The sequence below is a fragment of the Paralichthys olivaceus genome, chromosome 6 (genome assembly GCF_024713975.1).
Source record: "Paralichthys olivaceus isolate ysfri-2021 chromosome 6, ASM2471397v2, whole genome shotgun sequence".
Taxonomy (NCBI): domain Eukaryota; kingdom Metazoa; phylum Chordata; class Actinopteri; order Pleuronectiformes; family Paralichthyidae; genus Paralichthys; species Paralichthys olivaceus.
The window spans coordinates 10916226-10936240 of record NC_091098.1 but is presented as its reverse complement, the minus strand read 5'-3'; the positions used below and the strand labels follow the sequence as shown (position 1 = coordinate 10936240).

General features: G+C 38.7%; 1 protein-coding gene across 27 annotated transcripts in view; it reads left to right on the top strand.

The window, feature by feature from the left end:
* The window catches only part of cacna1db (calcium channel, voltage-dependent, L type, alpha 1D subunit, b), a 69409-nt gene that overhangs the window by 10231 nt on the left and 39163 nt on the right, over nucleotides 1–20015 (top strand). For all 27 annotated transcript variants that reach the window (XM_069527187.1, XM_069527188.1, XM_069527184.1 and 24 more), the window contains exons 4-7: nucleotides 15421–15560; nucleotides 15875–16017; nucleotides 16562–16714; nucleotides 18954–19150. In XM_069527187.1, the coding sequence (XP_069383288.1) occupies nucleotides 15421–15560; nucleotides 15875–16017; nucleotides 16562–16714; nucleotides 18954–19150 (633 nt within the window). The remainder of the gene's footprint in view (nucleotides 1–15420; nucleotides 15561–15874; nucleotides 16018–16561; nucleotides 16715–18953; nucleotides 19151–20015) is intronic.

Sequence of the window (20015 nt, the reverse complement as noted above, 5' to 3'; positions counted from 1 at the left end):
GAATCATTTTTATTTTAGAGCGTAGCGTGTGCAGTCACAGTCAAAGTAGCTTCAGGACATCTTATAGCTATATTACATTGTAGTCCCATCATTGTGAGTCATTTCCATGGCTCTCTGTGCTGTCACTCCTCTTCATCATTACAATGTGTTAAATATAGACTTTGAATATCTACAGCAGCAACATTCATATCCACTCGTAAACATAAAACACTTCCAATGTTCACACTCACGAAAATACAACTAGTATTTTTATATACCATGTACCCTCCCCCCTTCCCAAACACACGTGTGCATGTCTGATGGTTATGCAAGTGTTTATTTTAAAAAAGGAGCCCAGGGGCTTTACAGGTTTTTAGGCTGTGAGTTGATGCCCAGATGTCAGGAGTCCTGCTGGACTCGCTACTTAGCACCCAAAGGCAACAAAGGGACCACACACACACTGCAGGGAATGAGGGACACACACGCACTCACCTATGCAAACATGCACACACTGTAGTTTTTGAGCTTTGTATTCCTGAGACACACTTTGTTCAGACATTAGCCACAGAACAGTGCACAGAGAATGAATGTGTGAACGAGCGTTAAACCTTGTTGTACCAGACCAAAGGCCCTGTTCTGCTGCACTTTATACAAATTGCTGTCTGCGCACCTAATTTGATTTTCATGAATAGACAAGAAGAAGGAAGTGAACTTGACCTGATTCTGTTGCAAATAAATAGATCAAAACAAATATTGAATAAAAAAAGAAGAAATGCAATTATTTCAAAATGAAGATGTCTTTTGGAAATGCTCTTCATAAATCAATAACTCTAATATTACTGATCCATTGATCCACTTGTTATTGTGTCTTAATTGATTTTACTTAATGGTTCAAATGATAAATGTATTTATTATGAATGATGAAAGTTGCACCCGATTGAATGACCAGGAAATGTGATGAGGAGATTATCTGTTACAGCTAAGCAGGTTTATGGCTCGTGGAATAAATGAGAACTTAAATCTCTTTGTAGCTGCAACAGTTTTCTCCTTTATAGCAGAATGCTTTGCTGTGTGTGTGAAGAAGCTGCAAAAATATGCAGCGTGTCTGTTTTACAGGTTGACTGTAATTTAACCGCTTATTTATGTCTTATTTAAATGTTAGACAGTTAACTACTGTTCAGAATATCAACAAAACAGTTTTCATGTAAAACATTGAAATATAACTGAATTAAAAAAAAATCTACAATTAAAATAGGATTATATTCAAGATTATTTTCTGTGGCAATAGACGTTGCCAACTAGGGTCTCACCACAGCAGCCAGAGACAAACCATTCAGGCTTTAACATTTTATTCAGAGAGTAGGTTCTAACAAAACCTAAATACAAACATAAATCCAGCAATTTCTGCTGGCATGTGAGCTTTGCAGCTCGGTAGTGTCCAACTGCAGCACTGGGATATCAGGTCAGCCTGATGAAGATTTTCTATAGTTGTCATGATAATTAAGTACAAATTACTAATAAATATTGTCCTTGAATCTAGTTTAGCTAATTTGTCTGTGCTGTAGAGCATTAATGAGTACAAACGCCTCCACGAGTTGCACTGTTACACTGGATGAAATCCTAATTCATTAAGAAAATAAAGGCACTGTTTTAGTTAGACACAGCTTCACTGACTAACAAATATACTGTATATTTATAAGTACGGTGCATTTGCATTCATTGTGTTGCTCCTCCACTTAGTTTTACATATAGCAAAGTCTGCTGCCGTGACAACTGTGGCCATGGAGACTTGTGGAGTATCCAAAGAGAAGGCTCTCGACAGGACAGAGAAAGAAATGAGAAAAAAGGAGGAGAGGCAGAATGAGAGGCGAAAGAGAGGAACAGGATATTGAGAAAAGAGTAGAGAGGACACAAGAGTGGAAAAGGAGTCCAAGGAGAGAGAGGAGGAGATAATAAGAGCAGGATAAAAAAAAGCAGAGACACAATGAGGGAGGAGAGAGGAGGTTAAGATTGTAGGTGACACACAGATGAGAGAAGAGAATGAGGGCAGGACAAGACAGGGAAGAATTAAAGAGGAGAAAAGGATTAAAGCAGGAGGAATATGAAGAGAAGAATGAGACCTCCTGTTAATCTGCTGTGCACATTCAGCATCTAATTGAATTGATGTTTGAACAGCTTTACTTTGTATGCATTCTGTGCATTACCATTATTTACCTGCATTTATCAAGCCAGGTCATCATACACATGACTGTTTTATATTGTGGCAGATTTCGGATGCTGTCATGGTCGTTGATCTTAATGCTAGCTCCGGATTAGGAAGCTTTTGGTGGTCACTCAGTACCAATGTTGGCTGTTTTGACTGCATTTGTGCCCTCGCTCGCTCTTTTGACATGGGGATTATGAATATCCACGACTAAAGATAGATGCAAGCTAGAATCGTATGGGCTTAATTGAAAAACCCAAAGAGAGAAATAGAAAAGCACAGAGGCCAAACTCCGCTGCTGAACCATCAATAAACGTTGTCTGGACTGATCTTACCACGATGCAAGAAATGATGTGAAACATTGATTCAAAAACTAAAAATGTTATTTTGTTTTAGAAAAATCAGAGAGTCATTACAAAAACTGTATTTTTCTAATACATAATTGCCAACCTGTTATCGCAGACCTGTTAACAGTCATGTTTCTCATCGTTTCAAATCCATATGCAACTAGAATAGCACTCAACAGTCCCATTTTGAGACCACATTGAAAATTACTAGATCTGGATTTTTATTTGGATCAAAAACGATCTCACACTGTCAAAGTTAAAAAAAAAAGGCCTGGATCAAAAAATGATCATGAAACGTAATGGTGTATTTCATGACCCAGATCGCATCCCTCCAGTAGGTTTCATGGTAATATGTCCAGTAGCTTTTGCATAATTCTGCTAACAAACTAAAAAACAAGTATTCAGATTAAAAGATAACCTCCTTGTCAAAGGTAATTAGAAGGGGGACATTAGAGGGCACATACCTCCACCAAGGCTAATGACCTGGTAATCTAACCATGCCAAAGCAGTGTTGAACCAATGAAAATGTTTACACTTATACTATCATAAGAGATCTTTAACTTTGTGTTTTGCTCTGTTGCTGCATTGTTTAGCTGTATGTAGCATTATTTGCTAAACATGCTTGCTATCAAGCATTAGTGCTTTTGTCCAGATCTGTGCCAAACAAATTGGGTTCTTTCTTGGCCCATGTCTCATGCTTCCACCAAATTATAGAAATCTGTTCTGTGGTTGGAGGGGATGATACTTAAAGAGGATAAATTGTCTTTGGAAATGGGGATCATATAAGCACAATAACTGTTTAAAGTGTTAATTAGTTGCAGTATATGAAGAGACTAGCATTCAGCATCAGTCACAAGTTCATCCATTTCTAATTGAATGTCTTTCTACATATAGGACAAAGATCTGTTCCTTGATTAGCATCGTAATATATTTTTGACAAATTACAAAGTGTATGGCATCTTAACATGGTGGGTTGACACATTTAAACTGATAAAATGACAAGTTCTGCCAGCAGTTAACCAACAACAGAAACATTTTTTCTCTCCATTCCTTTCGGATGATGCCCGTTATATGTTGAAGTTGCTTCCCTTTATGCTTGAACATTATATGCATCTTTACCTCTGGGGACATTTAGATCCTATGATCACATACATCACCAGTTCAACTTTTCATGACCCTCTCACTTCCCTGGCTTTTGCTTTTCTGCTAACTGGATTAGACTTTACCGCATTTAAGTGTCTGTTTACCTCAGGTTTGCAGCTCCCTTTTGGTTTGGGCTTTTGAGTAGTCATAGTTGACTCCTCAAAATATTGGGATTAAAATAGACCTCACAACTTCCATTGTTTGAAATATACAAAGAACATGCTGTATATGATAAAATCGCTTTCATGCAATTGTGCCAATTAAAATGATTGTAAGGCAAAACTAATTGGTTTAATAATTACCAAGCAGCAATTACAGAGTTCTACTCTGTACTCATATCGGATTTTATGTATACTAAACACAATATCAGAAGACAGATCTCCACTGATGAGAGGGATGTGGACATTGAGACTGAGAGGAAAAGAAAACCAGAAACAGACAGAAAGACAGAGGAACAGGGAGGCCAAGCGGAAAAGGCATGCCATAGGGGAGAGGCAGGAGGCTGACAATATATTCTCCTGTCCCTTGTTGCAATTGTGTGCTCCAGGACAAAGTAAGATTATCGACAGCTTTTTCATTCTTCAGCCCTCCCTCGGTTTCTTCCTTTTCTATTTCTATTTAACAGGAGGCAACACAGAACATCAATCAAACATTAATGAGCACAAAACATCAACATATTTGATATATATTACATGTAGCACACAAATTGTACTCACTTGATTCTTGTCCTTCTGGGTTTGTATACTCGTGGCTGTATAGACTTATTGTAAGTTGCTTTGGATAAAAGCGTCAGTTAAATGAAATCTAATAATAATAATATTTTGAAAAGTTGTGATTGTTATCAGATTGCTCTCTCTTTGTCACATCCTCCTCTCATTTGCAGAGATCAGGAAAACAGAAACAAAACATATAGGAGAATGGAGATGGTAACCATCTGTGACTCTGCATTATTGTGTTTTCTTGCTTTTTCGGTTGGTCATGAATATCGTGACGAATGGAAAGAGAACTGCTTTGTGTGATCACTGCTTAGCTGCTGCTATGCCACTGATTTGAACATTTGGATTGACAAGGCCTTTGCATTAAAAATGTGGGCACAATAATCACTTCCGGAGGTGGTTTGGCTCTGTCTTGGGTGCATTTGCAACTGTGCTCTCATATGGTCAAATACAACAAGTTCACCAATCACTGGAATGTTTTGGGTTACTCTTACATGCATATATAGAGTTCATATATAGTTTACCAAATTGTTTGTGTTTGTAAGTGACTTGAAATCTTAAAAATTGTGCAGCGCTTCCTGCAGGTGATGATAGTTGGTTTATTTAAGCATCCATAATGTAACCACGTTTTTTTCATGAATATAACAGAGAGAGAGAGTTGTGCAAAGGAGACCTAATTTCTCAGTTAACATGATACACTCTATGTGTGTATTTTGGGCATTTTAAGAGGATTGTAAATATATACTATACATATTGATAATTGATCAAAGGGCCTCAGCATCACTTGCTTTAACGCCAGCCGCGTAAAAGACGGAGCCCTAATGGTGGTGACATCAGTGGCTCTTTTGTTCAGCTTGTGCTGAAGCAATGAGCAGCACATCCTCAGCCTTTCTGGTCCTCATTAATCTTATTAAGACCATTGCGAACACAGGCTAATAGGAGCTGATTAGCCTGCATCTGACCGCCTGGATGATTCACCGGCATACACCCATTCACACGCACGTGTCCTCTGTGTGTGTGTCTCTCTCTCACACACACACATTAAGATTCTGCCATGTGACAAGCTCGATAGCAAAATGTATCTCCATTTATCTCCTCCATTAAAGAAAGTCAAATATACTGTAAAATGTAGTTCATGCTCAAGTGCAAATAGGCCCATGTAAATGAAACAGTAACATATTTTCTACAGTTTATACATTTTTAAAGACTTCCTGTTTACATCATGTGACCCAGGCGGCATCACCACAGCTCTTGGTCACACACAGAGCATTATGGGATGCAGGAGTACCTGTTGGGTTGGGTGGGAAATGACCAGAGTTAGACTGAACACACATACACACTGATCTAAGCCACATGGCATTGAGCATTATGTCAGTTTGTGTTATCATCACTGAGTGTAGTGACATAGAGTGAACCTCTCTCTCTCTCTTGCTCCCTTTCTCTGTGTGTGTTTTTGTGTGTTTGTGTTTGTTTGTGTGTGTGTGTGTGTGTGTGTGTGTGTGTGTGTGTGTGTGTGTGTGTGTGTGTGTGTGTGTGTGTGTGTGTTGCTCTCCACTGATCTATTAGGCAGGTCAGGCATGATGGTGGTATGGTCCTGCCCTTCCCTTGAATCAATTTAAACACACACACACACAAATATACTGATTTACAGCAAGTCTGAATGAGGGGTGAGAAAAAATGTGTGTCAGTACACCAGTCATCTGTACAGTGACACTCTTTTATTGCACTGCTATTGTACACTTGTATTGTGAGTGCCACTGTCATCTGCCAGCAGTGTATTCTGTTGGGCTGCGAGTGGTTAGCCTATCAGTGGCTTCGGAGACAATATCATCTGAGTAAAAACCAGCAATCACACTGTTCGCACATTTACACTTTGACTGACCAAATTCATTTGAGCCCACTCTCCGCCAAATGTAGATGCTTTGTCATGATGTCCGTCCTGAGAATCACGAGCTGGCTTCTTCTTCTAGCTATAGCTGAACCGTGATTGGTGGTGTGTGACTTCTAGTGCTGGAAGGCGTTACAGACTATATTCGCAGGAGATCATATTATCTAAACCCATAGTGCAGTAACAGGTGTTAAGGATACAAAGTGGGAATTCAAGGATTAGCATTCACCTTTTTTACGTGTCATTGTCAACGCGGAGGATTTGATGCGTCATTGCAGAGAACCCCTCACTGTGTTGTGCATGCGTAAAAGGCAGATTGCAGGTAAAGTCCGAAACCAATTCTCCAGATTGGAGATGATGTCTGAAAACGGTTTAAGAAACAGTTAAAGAACATATTGTTAGTCTGTGTATGTGTGTCTGTCATCTGATGTGGTTGTAAGTACTTTGGCAGGTGTCAGTCTGTCTGTCTATCTGTGGACAGATGATGATGTCACTGTGATAATAACAATCGTGCAAGATATAGTAACAAAACTCTACTGCAATGAAATCTAACATGATGGCAGAGCTCAAAGATTTGTCTTGCCTGATCCATGAGTCGGGAGTACTGAGTCTCAGTCCTGTGTTTTAAATCACATTCAGATCATTAATTAGGTGGTGGGGACATGTGTAGTGGGGACAGCACATAAAAACTTAACTTGTTAATATAACTGCAAAGATTCACACAACATAATGTGGCACTTGCTGAGTACAGCCAACTCACAACTGCTGCTACCAGTTTCACTTATTGGGGAACACGCCACTGAATTCTTACCATAACAGTGTGAAGACAGAGTGTACAATACAACTACAATGTAATGCCATCTCATTCACTCACCCTGCCACAAATACTGTCTTTGTGCAGCCTCTAAGATTCAGGAATCAGGAATGTAGTTTGTTGTGTTTTAATGGAGTAGTGATAGATTTTTTAGATTACATTTTTCAAAATGTGAATTAAACCTGTTGAAGAATTTGGGTTTTTTAGCCAAATTCTCTGTCTATATTTAAAGCTAGATAAATAGATTTCTTTCTGAGTTCACCAATGGTTCACAAATAGATTATCAGAAAGCTGATAGATGATTGTCTTTCCTTGTTTGTCTTTCCTTTTATATGCTCCTCTGTCATTTTATTTTTCATTGTACTTTTGCACTCATCTTCTCTTCTTCTCTCTCGTTGGCAGTTTCATTATTTGTCCCTCATCCTTCCTCCCCTCTGATTCGTCACTCTTTATTTTTCTCTCTCCTGCTGTGATGTGGCTCTTAATCCTTTACGCCATCTACTGTTTGTCTGCAGTTTTCTGAGCCAAGGTTAAAACCTACAAAGTAATAAGGAATTGGACATCACTATGTCAGTTTATCTCCATCACAAATAGGCGATTCAAACATTTTGACACTGGAACTGTGAATGTTGTATCAATCATCCAAATGTAATCAAACACAATGTATTGTAATGACCCTTTAAATGTTGAAAATATAATAATAAAGTAGTAATTTAATAAATTAAATCATTCAATTTAATGCAGATAATGTCTTCTATCAGTCAAATATTTACAATAATTAATTAGTCCAGCCACTTTCCTACATTACATCAGAACATTTTTACTCCCCTTCATGACACGGACATTGAATGTCAGTCAGAGTTGGGCATTCAGGAAGTCTATATAATGACATCATATTAAGCACAATGCTTCAGCTCAACATTCATGATTTTGGACCAGAAATGGTCACCAGCATTTTACATCAGCTTTTGAACATTTTAAATAACAGAAAGAAAACTACAACTACACAAACTTTTTTTCAAGCCAAAGCAGCAGAGGACCATATTTAGCTGTGGACAGTTCACACATGCAATGCAGGTTTAGTCCTCATCAGAAGTCACGCCTAACTTTTGTCCAACCGTTTGACATTTGTACATCAGGTAGGCCGCACAGAAAATACCCTAAATGTTCTAAAAATGGAAATCCATGATTATAATATTTATTAATTGGATAATTGAGTTGTTGTTTACCTTCTTTTTGTTCAATGTAAAAATAATTTTGAATCCTTCATTATTGACGCGCATTTATTACTCAGCAGTCAACATCTTCTTTGCCTTCATTGGTGCATTGCTACTTTAAACGTTAGTGCCACAAACTCTCAGTCAATCTTTTGTGTAAAACCAGTGACCGCAATGTGTGTGGCATCACCCTTGTGCTCGCGTGCATGAGTCCTTGTGTGTGTCTGTGGCCCACACAAAATGGGGAACACTTGTAGAAGCTTTGTAGCACTTAAAGTAGTGAAGTCCTCAATGTACTTTTAACATGACTCACCTCCTCTTTAAAATCAGGTTTATCATTATTATTTCATGAATTGTGATTCAGCATTACTTCTCATTCTCATTTTAAGAGTTGAAATATAATTTGCTCAATAGTCTAGGAGAACATTCTAAGTGTTTTTGGATAGCTCTCATGGAACAGTGTTGAACAAAATAAAGATACAGATTTTGATTTGAATACTAACCCCCTAAAAATGAGCTGATTTTTTTCTTTAAGATTCACGCAAGATTCTCTTAGAATGTAATGTAACCCGGATCAGTCCCGGTCAAACATTTAATGCTTTCTTTCCTGACTCATCCTGCATCCTTTCCATCCTGTCAGTAGTTTTTGCATAATCCTGCTAAATGTTTCTGCATTCAACTACCTTTTCATTTGCTATGGACACACCTGGTGTCTGCACTACTCCAGAGAGAGAATGTGTTTTCCAGAGCTCCAGAGCTGCATTTTAGTGTGGATGGGCAGAATCATGTTTGGAAACCTTTGATAAAAAAGACACACAACAACTTCCTGATTGGGTCTGTTTGATCCTGATTTGTCTCGTTCCTATCACATGACCCCCTTCCGGAGGAAAACAACCAGCACTAGCATCTACACTGGCTGCCAGTATAGAACACAACATGGATAATCAATGCCGGTGAAGCGTTACTGACCCTCTTTGCTGTTGAACAGTTAAATTCCCCATTTTACAATAATGCAGTTGCTTACATGTGAAGAAGACAATCTGTGACAATTCCTGGACACAAATGTCTTATGTTCACACCGGGTGTACTGAACATGTGTGTGAGTGGTCACTTAATATGTCTTTTAAGTCATGTTAGTATGGTCTGGGATTACTTATAACTGATACAGAGCCAAAATGCTTGTTTTGAGAGAGATCATTCTAGTTTGAAGATTCAATGGACAACACAGTAGTATGGATGTTGCCTGTCAAACAAACATTCAACGCTAATGTAAATGTAACTTGGATAACAAATGTAGTAAAGTTTCCTAAATTGACATTGCAGATAATAAGCCAAGTAATTATAGTGCAGGCTAATAGGGCAGTGAATGATGTTTTTCATGTTGCAGAGTTGTTCAGAGTTCTTTTAACCATAACCTTTACTCCTCTTGTTTGAAAACCTTCTCCACAGTGCATGCTGTGATTGCAAAAACATCATCTGGGACATTTTGTCCGTCCTCTGCACAGACTCTCTTAGCGCTCTTGGCTTCAGCTCCAGCAACCAAAATTTCTTGTCAGGCTCCCAAAATGAGGGATTTGGGAGCTTACAGGACGCACTGCTCCTCCTTAAATCAATTAAGCTGCTTCGCTTTCTCTCTGCTGTGGTTCACTGGGCCTGTGCTGTGCTCTGTTTTTGCGTGAACAACGTTTTAAGCCATGGAGGGTAAGTTAAAAGGGGAAAGCAGAGCCCTGCCTCATCCAGTGGCTCTTTTACGTACTGAACACATGTGTTGTTTTCTGCAGGGACTTCAGTGAGCTCCAGACTTGGGGATTCATATGTTTACTGAAGGCAGACAATCCAATTATTTGGTTAGTGGTGGATGTCATTAGCAGTTAACACGCCAATTAAGCTTTTCTTCTTTAGATACATTGAGATAATAGTATATGGAATTTTATTGTGAATTTAAACTAAACGTAAAACCAAGCAAACATCAAACATATTTAATACTACTTACTCAGTGTTAATGTATAAAATACTGTTTACACTCACTTGCAGTTTTGCAGATTTAAATGGTGTTTGCTGTCTAAAATATATAATTTTGAACATGTTCCAGTTAAAGATCTGAGCCTTCACTGTAGAGCACCATACTAGCCTGCATGCTGTACCCGAGGCAGTTGTCTTGAGTATCTCAACTTCAAGTCTCATTCTCTGCCCACACACAAAACAAGGCTGATTGCCATGGCAACGTTATGTCCATCACATCCACACAACAAGCAGAGAAGTGAACCACAATGCAGTGGTGTAAAGTTCTTCACTGAACATAGACACAGGAAACGAGAGCAACTTGAACCAATAAACATTAAACTGTGTCATTGATCCTTTTTTGGAAGAAGCCTACATGAAGTAAACCAAAGAACAACAAACAAACCACACACAACTGTGCAGCTCTTCAGTAGAGACGAAGGTTGGCGGGTTCAGGTGCCACTTGTTTTCTCGCTGTGCACTCGACACCACTCTAGTTCTCTTGTGCAGAAACAGTTTCAGGATGGAACCACGTGTTACTCTCACACACCACTTACTGACCAGGAACCCCCCGGGGATGTGAAAAATAAGACGGATTTAATATTTATATAACATCATGCCATGTGTTTTATGGCTTCCGTGAGGTAGGGCAGAGGGCAAAGACTGTTACTTTTCTGCTGATAATATTAAATCCACTTCTTTGCAGAGCGGGGAGGTGGGGGGTATTGGGGCTTATGTGAGCATAGCATGTCTCTTCATTTGATTTAGGGTTGTTCGAGTTACTTTTGGCTGGGTTATTTTGCTGCGGTTTAATTGAAACTGAGAATCTGTTTCTAATAAAGTACAGTGAAGTAAGAATAGTTAAGAATTGTCCTGAGAATTTATTTCTAATAAAGTACAGTGAAGTAATAATAGTTAAGAATTGTCCTGAGAATTTATTTCTAATAAAGTACAGTGAAGTAATAATAGTTAAGAATTGTCCTGAGAATTTATTTCTAATAAAGTACAGTGAAGTAATAATAGTTAAGAATTGCTCACCTGTCCCCCTTCAGTTTGTTTAGTCTTTGGTTTTTACTTTAGATTTATGTGCTTATGGATATTTAGATATTTAAGATACGATAGTTGTAATATGGCATAGATACATTCTAAAACACAGCTCAACAGGCCCAAATTTCACACGCTCATAAATATTAGACCCCTAAATGTGCCCAATTTTAAAATTCAAAATCAGAAATGATTTCCTGGGTAAATGGTGAAAGTGTCAGAAACATGCCTACATTGTTAAAGGGTTAGGGTTAACCCCTCATTGTTTAAACCTAGGATCTGCTCTTTTGTCCATATCTGCCCCAGATATTGAATGGATTCTTTCTTAGTCCGTGTCACATCGTCCCGAGGCAAAAACATAACCTCCTTGGTGGGGGTACCTTTATTACCAGTATTACAACTAAATTATTAATTTGGGCAAACACACTGTCTTAAAGTAATGAAGGTAGTGTGTAAACCTCTGAATTAATACACTGAATTAAATTTTTTATATTTTCTTCAGTTTTTAACAGCTGGCAGTTGAATTAGGTGTTTGTGTTAAACTTCCATTTGCATTGTGTCTGTTATGTGTGTGCATTTCTCTTTACATATCGGTGTGTAAGATCATGTGACCCCTCCATTCGTTGTCTCCATTGTCCTGCAGTAATCTCTCTTCTTCAGGCACAGCCTCACACACAGACAGCTCCACACATATCTCAGCACACACACACACTTTGTCATCTGTTCACTGAGCAGAAGAGCGGACATTTCAGACCAATGTAAACAACAGGAGGATGGAACAAGAATGTTAAATTGGACAGAGGCAGGTGTGTGTTCATGTTTATGTATGCTCCGATGGCTCTTATCAGTGCCGCACAGATCTGAGTCATGGCACCTGTTGACCTAAACGGGTCATCACCCAGCTCCTGTAATGGCACACCACTCAGTTTACACCAGCTAACAATTAGGACAACAAAGACCACCACCATTGTAGCTAAATCAATATTGACATGAGTTTGATGAGTGGAAGCATCTGGGCAGTTCTGAAGCATGAAATGAAGACAGCAGTGATTCTCCAAGTGGTGGTCATGCTGAAACTATTGTGTTTACTGTTTGTCATTTAGCCTTTATTTGATAGTCAACTGTGAAGAAGCAGAATGGAAACAAAGCGAAAGACGGAGTGTGTGACATGCAACAAGGTTCACAGCTGAAATCGAACCATGGAAGCTGTGGTCATGTGGAAACCGCTGTATTCAGCCACCAGAGTGCTCCAATCATTTCAGATTGTTGGGCGTAATTTTCCTATTCCTTAGTAATGATAGGGAAATCAGTTGGCAGACTATTGTGTTGTGTTACTCATCACGTTGAATATTAAGCCTGCATTCACTTTTTTTTTACCTCCGTTAAGAAGGTTCTGCTTTCATCTGTTGTGTTTGTGTATTTGTTTATTAGATGGCTGCATTACACAAAAACAACTTGATGGATTTCCATTAAATCTTGGTGGAAGAATGTGGTATTGGCAAGGGACGATGCTATTTGATTTTGGTGTGCGGATCCAGATCAGGGGGTAGATCCAGAAAGTTTCTTTCACTTACTCTAACATTATGAGATATGTTTTCCAACATTTTCTTTGATTTGTCAGGGAAGTAATTCATGGATCTTGATGAAAAGAATCAGTCACATTTAGGGAACTGATATCTATGAGTGTGTGCAACTTGTTGTGGTTTGATTGACTTAAGGGAATTATTGGGTGTGTCCTCTGCTGAGTGATATTCGTTAATGTTATATTCAGGAAAAAGCTTTCAGACTAAAACAACATTACCAACACCAATAGACACATTGTAGCTGGAACAATGTTTTTTTACAAACTCAGTTTTTCATTATGATGGATTTCAAAACTAAACAAAATGGGATTATTAATTTTTCTACTTTACAGATATTAGTTTCCTTATTAAAACACTCTCTTTCTTTGAATTTCTATCAGAAATGGGTTTTCCATATAAAGTTGCTATCACCTATTATAATAGTCTTAAAATAACACAAATTTAACAATCCAGAATCTATGAACATTTTATATGAAAATCTTTTCATTTTAAGTTTCCAAGTGATTGGCTCGACAAAAGATCTTCTAGCGTCACTGAAAAGTAAATTGTCTGTGTACAATGTGTTTGCACTGGAGGTTTCAAGTTTACAGACCATGATGTGTGAGCCGCATGTTGGACCAATGGTCCTGCAAACTCTCTCGTGTCAAAATCTGCTAAAATCCCATTTGAGACAAACTCTCCCCTTCCAGCAGATAAATGTGAAAACAGCCTTTTAGTGCAGATACGTCATTCTGCTCAGCCAAGGCCAAACATTCAAGTGAAGTAACAATAAGAAAAAACCTCCTTTGAATAGCAGGGGCACTTAAATGGAAGCCAATGGCTACCTGAAAAGAAAATGATTGCAAAATATAAAGTAGAATGCTGCGCTGAAAAATAGTTGGCATTAATAAGAAAAAATGTAACGTTGGTACTCACATTAGTGTTATTAAATTTCAAAGGCTGCTGTTTAAGTACATGCTCATACAGTGGCTGTCTCTAATTTACCAGTTAAGAGCGTCAATAATCCCTGTGTAAAACTGTCTGTCTGGGTGGCTTGCTTCCTTTCAGAAATGCGGTTAGTGTGTGTGTATTTCTGTGGGTCTCTCTGCCCGGGTGTGTGGGTGTGAAGTCTGAGTGTGCGTGTTACTGTTGTCTTCAGTGACTTTCTGTGAGCATGAATGTGTTAGTGTGAATCTTTGTGCATGCTTTCCAAGTGCGCTTTATGTATTTAAGTTCTTTAAACCATCAACAGACAAGCTTTACTTAATGGGCCCTCAAACCTGCCGCACCACTTACCTGTGGCATTGAGGTAGTCGTAGAGAGAGAAAGAGAGAGAGAGAGAGACAGTTTGTGTGTGGGAGAGACAGAAAGAAGTGAGATATGTAGAAGAGTGATTGGTGCTCTTGTGCGAGAGAGAGAAAGTGGAGCTGATAAAGTGAAACAATGTATTATCAAAATAATTAGATGTGTCTGAGGAAACGTCCAAATTCAAGGAATTGCTTCCATCATCAGACACATTGTTACCATGGAAACACGCTGATGATGCAGCAGGACAGACAGTATGGCTGGACAGGTTTGGCCCTGAAATTTTTCTTTTTGTGTTTTTCCCAGAGATCATCTGTCAAACAGCACAGGCCATGTTGTGACATCTTCCCCTCTGTTTTCTTCTGATGACTTTATGTTTTTGTTGATGTATTCTGATGTTCACTGCTCATTGCAACGATAGTCTTTTTATTACCAAGTATAAACGTGACGTGAATTATATCTTTTAAAGTAGATGCATCATAATATGGTGGTAGACATATAGGCTTCATACAGGTCTTCTCCACTCACATCCCTTTGTTAAAGGCAAGTGTTACATGTTTCTCAATTCTGAAAGTTCTAACTATGTTTTCAGCCATGACCAGGGGTGTTGCAACCAGGTAGACAAGGCAAGCAATTACGTGCAGTATATAAAGACTGACTGGAACACCACTACCCTGCCAGATTGTTGAAAAGCATTTGATACAAGAACTTCAGCCGAATCTGCCTGATCTCAGTTTTTGTTTTTGAAAAGCTTTCATCTCTACCGCCTGCATTCTGACCATTGTTCTCTATTACAAAACAATATTAGAAGTTTTGTTTGAAGATTTGAGACTTTTTTTGGTGGGTTTAATTTTTTGTGAATGCCATGGTATAACCATGAAAAACCATTAAAATGTTTAATAAAAGAAAAAATATTAAAAAAATTATATATATATATATTTCTTTTCTGAGATCGACATGAGGCTGTGGAAGTCAAATCAAGGATCATTTAATGCTGACTTTGACAAAAAATAAATAAATTGTTGTACCAATTGTGCTGACCATTGAATATGTCCTCTTTATTGAGCCTTATACCTGTCTGTAACATGCACATTATTTGGCTAACAGTCAATGTGTTTGAAGTTTAATATAACTTTCCTTTATCTCCTTCTCTTTCTCTCCCTACAATTCTTCCTTCTGTTCCCCCTTTCTCTACATGCAGGAAACAGTAGAGTATGCCTTCCTCATCATTTTCACTATAGAGACATTTCTGAAGATTATTGCCTATGGCCTGGTCATGCACCAAAACTCCTACGTCAGAAACGGCTGGAACATGCTGGACTTTGTCATTGTCATTGTGGGGTAAGTTCAAAGGTAGCTGTATGTATGTACACAATCAAACACAAGTGTGATGGTTTATCAGTAGACCACCTGGCTCCTCCGGGATGTAAACTGTGATGAGTTGTGAAAAACTAAAGGTAAATATGCACAGACATAAATGACACGCACACATAAACCATGTATATAAGCACACACTTACACACACAGGTGCATGCAAAACTACAAAGAGGATTTGTGGCTTTGCTCTCTGTGTTTTGTCTCTTACGCTTTCATATTTTTTTGCCCTGTTTTGATGGCTTCTCCATCACTGCCCTTCTCTGTCTCTTGCTCTCCAGGTTGTTCAGTGTTGTTCTGGAGATGATAACCAAAGACGCTGACTCTGGTGGACAGTCTGGAGGCAAACCTGGGGGGTTTGATGTCAAGGCCCTCAGAGCCTTCCGCGTGCTTCGACCCCTTCGCCTTGTCTCTGGAGTTCCCAGTGAGTTAACGCAGAGCTGTTTTTAAGCCTAGGTCACATTTCACACCTTGCTATTGTACATTAAGTCACTATATTCTGTTATATATCCATAATTGATTATATTATACTATATTATTTAAACAGAAATGTTACGTCTTTCTTAAGGAAAGCATCTTTGTCGTCCCTACTGTTCTGATCAGTTCCTTTATTTCTCAGGAGATACTGCTTCCTTCAGTTTCTTTTTTCAGTTCACATCTGGCCTTACATGAAGTTGCCCTAATGTATCTGCATTCTTTGAGTTGCCATAGCAACAGATCATTCACCACTATCAGCAAGGAAAGGACCTCTGGAAAAGATGAAGTTGAACTGAATTGAAACGACATTTTCAATTTCTGTTCTATTTTACCATTTGTCTTTGTTGTCCACAGCAGCCGGTTTGTTGGCATACAAGCCTGTTCAGCAGTGCTCAGTGGTATCATGAGGCTGTAGATAATGGGATGTTTGTTAAACCCTGAGTATAATAATATATTTATGTGTTGACCTTGGCTTATGTGTATATTTGCAGGTTTACAGGTGGTTTTAAACTCCATCATTAAAGCCATGGTTCCCCTGCTTCACATCGCTCTGCTCGTCCTCTTCGTCATCATAATCTACGCCATCATTGGCCTGGAACTCTTCATTGGCAAAATGCATGCCACATGTTATGTGATACAAACAGGTAAGGTGGTGCTGAGATATTCATTTATGTTTTGGTTGTAGTTGGTTTTTATTTCATACTCATGCCTGATGGGGAACTGTCAGAGAGTGGTTTTTAGGCCTATGCCCAGGGCGACAGCCAGTAGCCAAAGGAATTGTGTTTTCGGTCTGTACATCTGTATGTACATCCGTCCCATTTTGTGAAAAACAATATCTCAAGAATTCCTTGAGGGAACTGTTCTGGCCTTTTGAATGTGATATCGCAAGTCTGCTTTTAGAGAATTCCCTCAAAGTTTGACTACTTGTCTCTTGGACTCAAAGATTAGCTGATTAGATTGCAAAGGTCAAAGGTCATATTGACCTCCTATGAGTCTGGACAGAGATGTACTTAGACTGAAACTGCACTGGTTGGTGGAGGCATGCAACCACAGGGCGGTAACTCTAGTTAAACCAATTCAAAAACCAACTTATAGCACAGTGTCAACCGATATATACATCAGAGATAAACAGGCTACAGGATTTAATCCCTGAGGATGAATGGACACATGGTCCTTGTATAATGTATGAATAGCAACAAGCTGCTGAAAACGGGACAGAACAACAGATGCTGGGATTAAATGACTAATATCTGACTGTTATGTAAACATGCTTGACCTTTACTCCAGCATTGCTTCCAACATGGCAGAATAATTCAAGAAGTAAGGATAAATTGATGGACAGTCCTGTTCTAACATGGCAAACAGGGATAGGTGGACTACACAGTGTGTGTCACTCTATCATGTACTGTACACCCCATCCCCTCTCTCTCTCTTTCTCGCTTTGATCTCTTCTGATCTGTGTGTCTGTTGAAGTCAGGAGAAGAATTGTAGACTTAACTCACAAGGTCCTGTCAGAGGGAGATGGAAGCTGCTTTTGATCCCATTTTTCCTTGTGCCTGTTCTGTTAGAGAAGGGACAGAATCTGATGGATGTCTGTTTGTGAGTGGGTGTGGTTTCATCTGTGTGTACATTAAATTTCTGCAACACTTATATAATGACAGCATGGTGACAGAACATCCAGTACCAAAGTATGACCTAGAGGACTGTATTACAATACACTGTATGGACAGCTGATCTCCATGTAGTGATGCAGCTTAAATACTGGAACTCGGTTTTATCATTTCAAAATCAGTAGAAAATAGGATGTGTTGGAAAATGGAATTAAAGGAAAAGAGAAGAAATTATGAGAAAATGGCACACTCTTACAAAAAATGCATCGCAATAGTAAGTTAAGCCACTGCATTGAGATAACCAGTGGAAAGATGATGATAAAATATTATGATTAAGACCTGAGTCAAAAAGCCCCTCCTGCAGTTAAGTTCAAATTTGAGCTTTCTTTAACTCATTTCAAATTTGTATCTCCACAGTGCTCTAATATCCCCTCTTTCTTTCATTTAATTCCTTTCCATGTCCGAAGGTACTTTAGGATGAAAAAAACTGGGTTGTGGTCACAACACTGATGCAGAGCTCTAAGTACAACACTCTCAACTATTCTCTGTGGAAATCTGTTCTTTATAGCTTACATGTAGAGAGAAGCTTTTAAGTAGGAAGGAAAATGTAAAAGGAGGGTTTTGAGGTGAGATTTAACAAAAGTGGTTTTTGGAAATGGAAGGATGTAGCAGTCAGATGCACATCAGCATCAGACAAAGACCTAATCTGGCAGCTGGAGTCTCTGAAGACAGATGTTCACCAGTGCAATCTTGTACTGTAAGAACTATCCTAAAACAACTATAGATGGACAACTAATGTCAAGATGCTAACACAATTGGAAGACTCTCATATTGTGCAAATAAAGTAAAGTCTGTGTTTGTTGACCTACGAAAGAATCAAGTTATCTTTCACAGCAATAATATGATGCTAATTGAGGATGGATTTGTGGGGGCTGATACCAATATTGGTAAAACATTTCCAATGCCAATATTTATATAAATAAATAAACATTGTCAATGATTCCTAATATGTATTTATGAACAAAATACATGTAATTCAGGCATGATATTTTAACCATAGTTTAACCATACATTTTATTAAATAAATCTTGTCTGCATCATATCGTCGTGTACTGGCAAACATAAACGCAGATACTGTGAATTTATCAGCCAACCGATATATTGGTCGGGTTATACTTTTAAAACATGGTGATATACGCCTTAGTTGGTTCAGTTTGATTTTTATCATAAACTGATTTGAATGATTTATTCGTCTATCTCTGTGCCTCTCCAGGTGCCCTCGCCGAAGAAGAGTCCACGCCATGTGCGGTATCAGGGCATGGCCGTCACTGCATTTTCAACGGTACAGTTTGCAGAGAGGGCTGGCAGGGCCCCAACAACGGCATCACCAACTTTGACAATTTTTTGTTTGCCATGCTCACTGTGTTCCAGTGCATCACCATGGAAGGCTGGACTGACGTTCTTTACTGGGTAATCTCCAAAATGACTTTAATGAAGCACAAATGCGGTACCATATTTTTTTAAATGAAATATTGTGTTTCTCACTTTTTTTAATTTTTAGATTTTGATAGCACCTTCCAAGAAATGTCAAAAAAAAGGATTACAGATGAAAACTAGGTCACATATTTGCTAGAAAGGCCACTTAAATGTTTAGCCACATTAGATAATGTCAGCTGTTATATATTGGCAAAATACATTCAGTTGAAGGAGGGTAGTAGAAGTAGAGTTATTGAATTGTCTTGGGATAAGTGACATTAGCTGCACAATCAACACAAACCACACAAAGCAAAACCCTTTGCTTCTCATTTGCAAAAATCACCAAAGAGCTTTTCATCAACCAAAACACTCAGAAGCTAAACTCAGTTTTAATCACAATCCACCCACATCCTTTTATTGACAGAGACCCTCATCTATGAAATAATGAGGTTCTCTCCCTCCTTCTCTTTCTCTTCCGTCCTCGCTTTCTCTCCCCCTCACACACGCTTTACTTTTCTAATGCATGTATGTGTTGCCATGGCGATACCATGCTAATGCTGTTTTCAAAGTGTCAGAGAAAGGACACTCAAAAAAACCCTAAAAGAATGTAGATGGAGAAGGAATGGATGAATTCAATCTGAACCTTCGGCCTGCCCTGCAGAAATCATTCGCTGCAGGGTGGGTGAGAGCATTTTGTGCGTTTGGTTTTGAGAGGAGAACTCTTGTCATCTCTGTGAATATTAGATGTGAGGTCATACATGAACAAACTCCATAATCTACTCCAAACTATTAAATTGCACTGTGGTGTGGTCTTTGGCTACCACCACATTTCTAATAGATATCTCATTTTCTAATATTT